Here is a 10,237-nt window from a genome sequence, read left to right as displayed (position 1 = left end):
ATATATATATATATATATATGTTTCTGTGTGTGTGTATGTATGCGCTGCTCAGGTACTAAAGTAGTATTGGTAGTTGACGATGCCGACTGAGATGTAATAATTGATATTTTTTGGGTGTAATATTGCAGTTGTTACGATGATAATGATATTATTGATGGTAATGAAATAAAACAGTATCGAAATGATAATAAACAGTATAAATTCCGTACATCATTTAACATTACTAGTACTAATAATAATAATGTTATACTTATATAGCGCATTATGCCCCAATATATGCTTTACAAATAGCATTACTCTGTCATTGGAGTAAACGCCCATGGAACACAAACTCAGCTCCATTAGGTGTTCAATCTGTGAACACTTTGTGCTCCACTGTGTGTTCATTCCGTGGACACTGTGTTATCGGTGAGGTTTGCACTGAGTGCACTGTGTGTAACACAGTGTGTTCCATACAGTGAACAAAGAGTCGCCAAATAGTAAACAGAAAGTCGTCACACAGTTAACACCACACAGTGAACACAGCGCCGCCATACAATGAACACACCGTCATCACACAAAAAACACAGTGTCATTGTCCTCACACAGAGAACACAGTGTCTCGAACCTAAGAACACGGTTATTATAAAATGATATGATATGAAATCAGTAGCTTAGCGCAGTCAGCTCAGGGAACAGTGAATTTACTGTTCCCTGGCCAGCGAAACTGGTGGTAGCCACTGTGTGTGCGCTAAACCGTAGATATGTCTTGGTCCTCGGTTCAATTCCCACAGCCTCTCTTTGTATTTCAGCTGGAGGACTGAAATGAAAATTACGATAGCGCATCGTCTTTCGGATGAGACGTTTAAGCCGTTGGTCTCGTGTGCATTTGGCACATGTGCACGTTAACAAACGCTGTACACACTTCTGAAGAGAGTTGGGGATTGTCTACCGGTGTACAATAGGAGTCTCAAGTCTCCCGTAAGTCGCTGGATTCTCCCTGAAATCGGGACGGCCTTCCGCACTCGCAAGCAAGCAAGAATATTTCGAAAAATAACCCTTCTCTCGCAGATTTAAAAAAATTAATATTTAATGATAATAAATCCAGATAAACAGGAACACAAAATTGCTTTTAATGATAGGGGCCTAAAAAGGAAAGAAATACGATCTATACTTTATAGATTTGTGCAGGCGTTTTGGCGGCAAGTTGTAACAAACATTTCTGCCTTACACTTAAATTAGATGATGACGATGTTTATTCATGAAGTCTAGTAAAATGTTTTAATAGCCTAACTTCTTGTGCTTCTTAATGAAAATATCAAATTTTAGTTAATAATGTCTATGGTGTCTATTAAGAGCGAATATTAAATTAAAAATATTAATATTTCATAAACAAAAATTGTATTATTGTACACGGAAAATATTTATGTAGGCTCTTCGGTAGAGAAAATTAAAATTACATTGTTAATGTTAATATTGATGAAATATAATATTTCAAAGCTTTAGGCTTCAAAAAGCGGATATTAATTTTGCGTAAATAGTTTAAGAATCGTTGATGTCTATTAATAGAGAACGTATTAATATTTATAAGGTAAATGAAAAAATCTTACACAGACAATGATGAATGATGGTAATATAGTTTTACTTTATCTCTAAGAATCAGTCATTGATAGATTATCGTTAGAACAAAAAAAATATTGACGGTTAAAAATTAGAAAAAATAAAACAAATTTTAATATCCAACGATGTGTTTGGAAATGGATATCTTCATATCTGACAGGTAGAAGACAAAGAGTCAGCTTTAGATGAGTTGCCTCTACTTCACTTCCGGTCACTTCTGGTATCCCTCAAGGTAGCTGCCTAGGTCCGATCCTGTTTAATATGTTTGTTAATGATATTAATATTAATGTTTTATCTTCATGCATACTTTTTGCTGATGATATAGTACTATACAGGCATAGACGTAGTGTGAATGATATTATTACTCTACAAAAGGATATTGACAGTTTGTGTATTTGGGCTAATGATAATAAAATTAAGTTTAACGCTAAAAAGACTAAAGTAATACACATCACGCGTAAGCATAGTTTTGATAAGCAACCTACCTACTTAATGGTGAAATAATTCAACTGGATCAAGTTGAATTGGAAATTTCAAATTGACAATGTAATGGCTAGAGCTAACAGAATGGTAGGTTTTTTTTTCTGTTGCCGGTAATTGCTCTCAAGACGCTATTTCATATCTATACAAAGCATTTAAAGCAATTCTTGAATATGGTTTACCGGCATGGTGTCCAGGAACTGCAAGTAACATTGACCGTATCGAAAAAGTTCAAAGAAGGGTATCTAGTAGAATTCTTAGACCCCACTGTAGGCTCTGTCTCTTATACACATCTAGATGTGTATAAGAGACAGATTAATATATCTGTCAACCTACTGTGGTTGGTATAATGTGAGGAATATATAACTATATACTTACCACTTTTTGAGCGGGGCCCTGCATAGAATCCATGACCATCATATTCAACAGAATCTGCATCAGCCGTTTGTTGGACCGTAAACCCAACTGATTCTACTAAAGCTGGTGTTGACCACTGCCACATAACTGTATCACCCGCAATTATCTCTAGCACCTGTGGATCCCACTTGTAACCAACGCCATAATCTACAAAAGAGAAACAAATAAAAAATAAAAATACTATAATTTGTATAAATAATCAATCATAAAATAGCGAGGGATTGAAACCCCGACCTCTTGGTTGGGAAACCTAACCGTTCACACTGAGCCAAACCACTTTGTGGGTTTCGAAATCAATTACTTCTTATTAGTAGGTAGTAATTGTAATATATTTAAATAATTATTAAAATCATTAATCGTCTATTCGTTTATTTTTCGATGTTTATATAAGGTTGGTTGCTTCCTGAACATTGTTTTCAGAAACATTCAAGTCAACCCGCGTCATACCGAATCACTCACGTTTATTCATTTTGCTCATTCTAATGCTTTAATATATACTCCAATCCATAATTTTCCTGTTGTTTGGTCATCACCTCTTCTTTTAATTCAAGATTATGCTGTTGTTCATCCTCTTAAATTATTTTATTTAAGTTAAAAAAACACCTACTTGATAACACATCAGTTTGTTTAAATTGCAACTCCCTGATTCTGTGCAATTTTAATTATATTTCACTTCCATAAACCCATCCCTTTTCAATTGCATTTTTTTTTTAAATCTTGCATTTTATTTACCTCTATTTTACTGGACCTTTCAATTTGTTGGTCTTTGAATTGCTTTTTTATCGAATTTGTAAATGTCTGAATTTGTACTAGGCCTATGCATTCATTCTGTTGTTTGTACAGGGGTTGCAGACACATTCGTGTTATGGCGCATTGTTGCTGATGCAACACTTAGACCGTTTGATTTCAAATAAATAAATGAAAATGAAATGATTAGTTAGTTGAATTTCATCTTCCTCCTCGCTCACCGCCAATCCCCTAACTTGAAAACCCTACTAACATCTTCACGCACCACCACTACACCCCCTCACATGGTAACATAAAAATAACAAGCCCCGTTGTCAATTTTGCAAGCATATTGTAACTGATAGCAATATTTCACTCCCGATCACCAATCACAAAATTTACCCACCTCCTCTTTCATGCAACTCATCTAACGTTATCTACCGTACTTTATAACATGTAAGGTATGTGATCACGGTACCTGCATTGAGAAACCTGTGCCACTTTTAGAAGTAAGTTTAACAACCACAAATCGTCAATCCGCACAAGTAAAAACCTCCCATTGCCATTCATTTTAATTCTCCTAATCACAGCATCAATGATTATACTACAGATATTAAATGTACCCTTATAGCTAGCAACTTTACATCATTGAAAATCGCCGTGTTACCGAATTTAAACTCATTCTCAAGCACAAAACCCACATTATTGGGCTTAATAGAGACATTGATTTTCTAGTGACTACAAATTTCCATACGCTTAAACTGCATGAGTTCTTTCCATTCGTCATAATATAATTATGTATAATACAAAATCCTGCTTCTATGCCTACTATTCTGCCCCCCCCCCATGGCAAAAGGGCATAACTGACATTTTTGGCGAAAATGAGTTACAACATTTATTTATAGCAAATGGCATGACAAAAAGGTATAAATGCACAGTTTACTCGAATCAACTGTGTTTACTAAGCAAACAACAACTTACATTTCCATCTAAATCTATATATATATATAATACATTTTCTAAATATTTTATTAGAATATAAAAAAACAATAATATTCGTAATCATTTTATTATTGAATTTGGATCATAGAAAAGAATTGCTAATAATAATCATAATAATAATAATAATAATAATAATAATAATAATAATAATAGGCCTAATTTATATTGGTAATTACATGACTTAAAATATAAATTTATTATTTTACTTTGTAAATAAAATTTTAAAAATAATTGTAATTCTTGTTTAACGTACACATAAAAACAGTCACATGAGCATTCTAACTAAACAGCAGTTCTATTTTATATACGCATACGCATGCATTCTTCACGCAGTGACGTAACGCCTATGTGCTCTTGTGCTCCCAGACCCCTAGGGGTCCATAAGGCCTCCTACCCAAAGGGTCCTCGATCTAGCACCTTTAGCCAAAAAGGCTTTGTTGATACATAATAGCATACTAATGTTAATTCATTTTCTTGTTTGTATACTTGGTTAGCCTATACATGGGTTTTTAATCGTTTGTAATTTTATTATTTATTATTTAATGCGTTTCTTTGGTTTTATTGTACATTTATTTTATAGTTTATACATGACTAACATATGAAATTATATATTGAATGTTATTTTTGAAAAATCTGACTCAAAATTTCGTTGAAAGGAACTAAACTGGGTACTTATATCCTTTTGCCAAAGTTTGTCAACATGTCTTGAATCAGAAAACCCACGGCAAAAGGGCATAACTGACATTTTGAGCGCAAAAATCAATATTTATAGAAATTTATATATGTTTATATATATATTTTATATATATTTTATATATATGTTTTATTATATATACATTACATTTATTATCAGAAATATATATATATATATAAATATATATATTCGTTTTTTTATATAACGCCTTCATTTGCAGACAAGAAGTGCTTCTGTCCCAGGTCATGTGGTCCACATCCTTAAGTGTTGCTGCTGATGGTTAGCGCATGAGCAGGACAACCCACCAGGCGGAGAGAAGCATTGCAAATTTAAAGTGCCTTGCTCACAAGGACACAAGCGAAATGCAAATTTTTAAATCCTAAAAACTGTGATTCTGAAGTTTTTGAGCTTGGTTTCATTAGGTCATTACTATTTACCAGCCCTGTTGTGACGTACGGTACGTGTCTAGTACCCTTATTGAATAAAACGCAATCCAGTTTTGAATTTCTGTTTATTTGAATTTTTATTTTATTTTAGCAAACAGAATAAACGCAAATAACACAGCAAATTACTCACAATATGCCGTAGGTGAAAAATGTCGCATAATATAGCTCAGAGAGTGAAGTTATTATGGTTGAAAGAAAAAAAACAGAACTGTAAATTTAATAAGTAAAGGAATATCAAACAAGGTACACTCAGATTTCCAAATTTCTGATAATAAATGTATGACCAAAGGGAACATGCTTTTTTATTTTTTCTTTGTTTCTTTGTTTAGATATTTTCTTTAAAAATGGTAGTTCATTGAAGTTTCACTTAATATAACAGTATTAAATATTTTATTATTTATATTTTCAATTTTCTAGAGAGAACATTTGGTCGTCATTGACAATTCCTCCTTTGTAAAATGTTGACAGTCAGTCAACAATGCAAAAACAACACTACAAAAAGTACAAGTTAAAACAAGCAAACTCAGATTATAAACGTTTTAATTGCTTAAAATTACTTATTAGTCTAGAATGTTGAGACGAAAAGAACATAAAAATTTGGTTAATTTATTGCTAATTATTGGCCCTTTTGTGTCGGGTACGGTATAATATCTATCATTTTGACGAAACGATATCTGACGTCTCAATAATTAATAGAATTTATACATTATGATTTTGTATAGATTGTTGTGATATGATGACCATTAATAATCATGAGAGAATGTTATACCAACAAATTTGCAAGATGTGCAAGTCAATAGTATATGCAATTGGTAATGTAGTTCTTTTTGCGAGTGATATGAAAGACTTTGCACGTATTAGAATATAATTCATCATATTTTCTTTGCACAATTGAGAGATTTGGGATGATATTGCCATGGGGAGGTCAAATTCAAAATCATTTAATAGAAGCGGAGCACGTATCCCTGTGGGACTCCAACATTATTCGCTGTAATAACGAAGTAAATAGCATCAATTTCAGGGGTTTACATTTTACTAGTGTTTTAGACCATTATGTAGTCTGTTTGACAAAAGATCTATGTGGGTGAAAACGGTAATCGTTCACTAACAAATTGTTATCATCAAGTAACAGTCGGAAATCTGGAATTCGTCAAACTGAGAGGAATTCATATGTTTTTTAAAGCTATAGTAGACTTGGGCAGCAGGATTGCAATCCACTTTTTGATAGACCGAGTTATATTATGGAAAGAAGATAATTGTGGAACATGATTGAGATTATGTAGTAGATTTTAAGATAAACAGCGCCATCCCTTTTACAATGGTGCTTGTTCATGCAAGTCAATTACGTTTAGAAATTCATATTGAAATCACACGGTGTTGCTTGAGGCATTTAAATATTGCGGCCTCTCACAATTGTGTGATTATATTCGACGAAAACAGCAATATCAATTTAGTTGCATAAAATAATTATTGACATTCAGTGGTTTCTCTACTCTATAATAGCCTACATCAGTAACACTAACAACTCATATCCAACGTAGAAGTATAAATTCATAAGTGTAAAAACCAAGCAGCATTCAATGTTGGACATTCTGAAAATCGTTTTCGTTAATTCGTTGCTAATTATCAGCCCTGTTGTGTCGGGTAAGTATAATTTTGACTAAACAATATTTAAGAACTAAATAAATAAATAATTAAATAATTAGTAGAAATAATTCATAATAATAATAATAATAATTCATTTAGACATTGTAGTGGCAGGCCTAGCAGTAGTAGTAGTAGTAGTAGTAGTAGTAGTAGTAGTAGTAGTAGTAGTAGTAGTAGTAGTGGTGATGGTGGTGGTAGTAGTAGTAGTAGTACCAGGAACGGCAGCAGTAGCAGTAGTAGTAATTATCATTATCTTCATCAACAACATCATCATCTTCATCATATTTAAGAAATTTTATTTTTTTATGTTTGTTAATAATGAAAAAAATATGAATATAGTGTAGCCAATATTCATTAGTAATACTTCTTAATAAGGATAAACTAAACCGGTTTAAAATATTAATCTTAACCTTTGATACCCAGTTTGTATCATATTCAAGTTAGGCGAGCGTTTGAAAAGTAGGCCTAGACAATTAGCCTGTACTCTATCCATATTTTTTCGACCAGGTAAAACTATTTAAAAAGAAATCTTCTTAAAATAATAGATTCTAAAACTGGTTACCGGTACCCCTTAACATAGCATGCGACCATGGCGGTATACGTTTTATACCGCCATGCTTAAACCAAAATACATATGCAAAGAAATGTACCAAAACTCCCCTTTGCCATTTATAGCTAATACTCAATATCAGCCTGTAAACAATAATCATTAATAAGTTTAGATTAAAACTTGGTTTCTTTTCATTGATTTTTCACAATTACAATTGAATTAGCAATAATGATCTTCAGTAGTTACGGTTCCTAATGCAATTCTCAAATCAACTTGTGCAAATAATAATAATAATAATAATAATAATAATAATAATAATAATAATAATAATAACAATAACAATAACAATAACAATAATAATAATAATAATAATAATAATAATAATAATAATAATAATAATAATAATAATAATACTAATAATAACAACAACAACAACAACACCGTAATGGTCGAATAAGCACCGTCGCGCTTATAACATTTTTGGCGGCTTATTCATCACGAGCAGCGCTTATAAAAAAAAAAAATATTGGCGTGGCGCTTTCATTTGATTGCCCGTTTCCATGTTACCTATCACGTTTCCGGTAGGTCAGTAGGCCTATCATAGGTCCTATCATCGTGAACAAACGTTTACAAGAAATGCTTGTTTCTTCATTGTGTTATTTATTCATTTTAACATTATACATTGAATTTTATACCCTGTTTCATTATACACAGGGCAATATATATACTCTCCATTAAGCGTCACTACGCTTATTCGAGAGCGGCGCTTATTCGAGCATACAGTAATAATAATAATAATAATAATAATAATCACAAGATTAATAATAATAATAACAATAACGACAACAACAACAACAACAACAACAACAATAATAATAATAATAATAATAATAATAATAATAATAATAATAATAATAATAATAGTAATAATAAAGAAAATCGAAGAACATAGAACGAGCAATAACGATGTGTTTTTGTTTTGAATACCAGTTGATATCAGGTAAAGAATGTTTAAATTATAATTACTACATCAATACCAGGGAACATTTCACTGTTCCCTGATCAATACACATACTGTATACCATACAATTCTTTATTTTTATTCCCAATTTCTTTAATTTCTAAAATTCCAAAATAGAAGAAACATGAAAACTATGCAAATATTTTTTGGGAAAAAATATAGGAATTTCTTAGGAGATGTCACCAAATATGTCACAGCTATTGTAATAATCTGTCTCAGAGTTGTGTATCGATCCTCTTGGTATTGAAAATGGGACTATTCCCCCGGAACAGCTGTCTGCATCCAGTGAAAATAGTTTTCGAGCTGCGGTAACTCGTGGACGACTCAATACTAAAGCATATGATTGGATGGCAGGGTCATGGACGTCAAAAGGCAATGACCAATACCAGTGGATCCAAGTTGACCTCGGTAAACTATATGAGGTACATGGGGTAATTACACAAGGCCGTAACAAATACATCGCACCAGACGGAAAAATCCGGAATCAATGGGTGACGTCTTACGAGATTCTTTACAGTGTCGATGGTAACCATTTCCAACCAATCAAGAATTCAGATTGTCAAGTAACGGTAAGTGTATTTATAGTCCAGTCAGTTTACGAAAAAAAAAACAAAAACAAAAAACATGGCTCAACCCGAAACAAATTACAATAGTAATGAAAATAATTGTTTTCAACTTAGAATTTATTGAGGAATAAAATAAAAAATCAAGAAAAAAATTATTAGTGAAAGAAGTCAAATTTGACCATAAATGGCAATTTTTTTTACGTTTTTACCCAAACACAATTTATCTATCTAATAATCTGTATGAAGTAACATTATTTTAATTTTGTGACACAAAAAACACTATAAAAACGTATTTTTATGTTTTTTTTGGCTAAATTAACATAATAATAATAATAATAAAAATAGAAATAGTAGTAAAAATAATAATAATAATAATAATAATAATAAAAATAATAATAATTATTATTATTTGGCCACATACAAAATAAAACACGAATAAAGATTTCATACATTATTTATTTTTTTTATATTTCGGAGTTACAGTGTGTCATAGGTTATTTACCGCAAGCCAAAACATTTACTTTTTACCCCAAAATGGTATTTTAAAGCTTGTACCTTACGATACAACCAATTGAATTTAAATGGTATCATAAAGAAAGCAGTTTTAAACCTATTTATCAAATTATGTGTCTAAAAACAGATTACATTAATGCTGTAACCCAAAAGGAGGAACAAACTAATTTTAAATGATCTGGTATCATACAAAAGCTATTAAATTATCTACTAAATGATGTATATAATGACACATTATGTTAATTTTGTGACCCAAAAATTACCAAAAAGATATTTATAATTTATGAATTTATTTTGCTACATTTAATAATACGCAATAGTTACCGTATTAAATAAATACGAAAATATTATAAAAATAAATTTGTTTAAGAGACCCGTATTGCTGCAGTATACGAAGCTGTTTAATTATTAAGGGACATGATGAATTTTTATTTTATTTTCCTAACCCGTACGTACGCCTTATTAGGCATTTTTCGTTTTGACTACGCGGCCAGTCTACTACGAACTAATGGACCGTGACGGCAACGCCAAGACACTGTTCGCGTACTACACTAAGAGCTTTTATCGTTTTTTTA

General features: G+C 31.6%; 1 protein-coding gene across 1 annotated transcript in view; it reads left to right on the top strand.

Annotated features, from left to right (window-relative positions):
- The first annotated feature begins 6,770 nt into the window (after nucleotides 1–6,770).
- LOC117119622 (retinoschisin-like) overlaps nucleotides 6,771–10,237 on the top strand; it is a 13,139-nt gene continuing 9,672 nt past the window's right edge. The window contains exons 1-2 of the mRNA XM_033264457.1: nucleotides 6,771–7,009; nucleotides 8,803–9,152. Coding sequence (XP_033120348.1) covers nucleotides 6,946–7,009; nucleotides 8,803–9,152 — 414 coding nt within the window. The 5' untranslated portion in view covers nucleotides 6,771–6,945. The remainder of the gene's footprint in view (nucleotides 7,010–8,802; nucleotides 9,153–10,237) is intronic.

Source organism: Anneissia japonica, unplaced genomic scaffold (genome assembly GCF_011630105.1).
Source record: "Anneissia japonica isolate Jap-2015-1 unplaced genomic scaffold, ASM1163010v1 scaffold287952_len401801_cov160, whole genome shotgun sequence".
Classification (NCBI taxonomy): domain Eukaryota; kingdom Metazoa; phylum Echinodermata; class Crinoidea; order Comatulida; family Comatulidae; genus Anneissia; species Anneissia japonica.
This window is presented reverse-complemented; position numbering and strand designations above follow the sequence as displayed.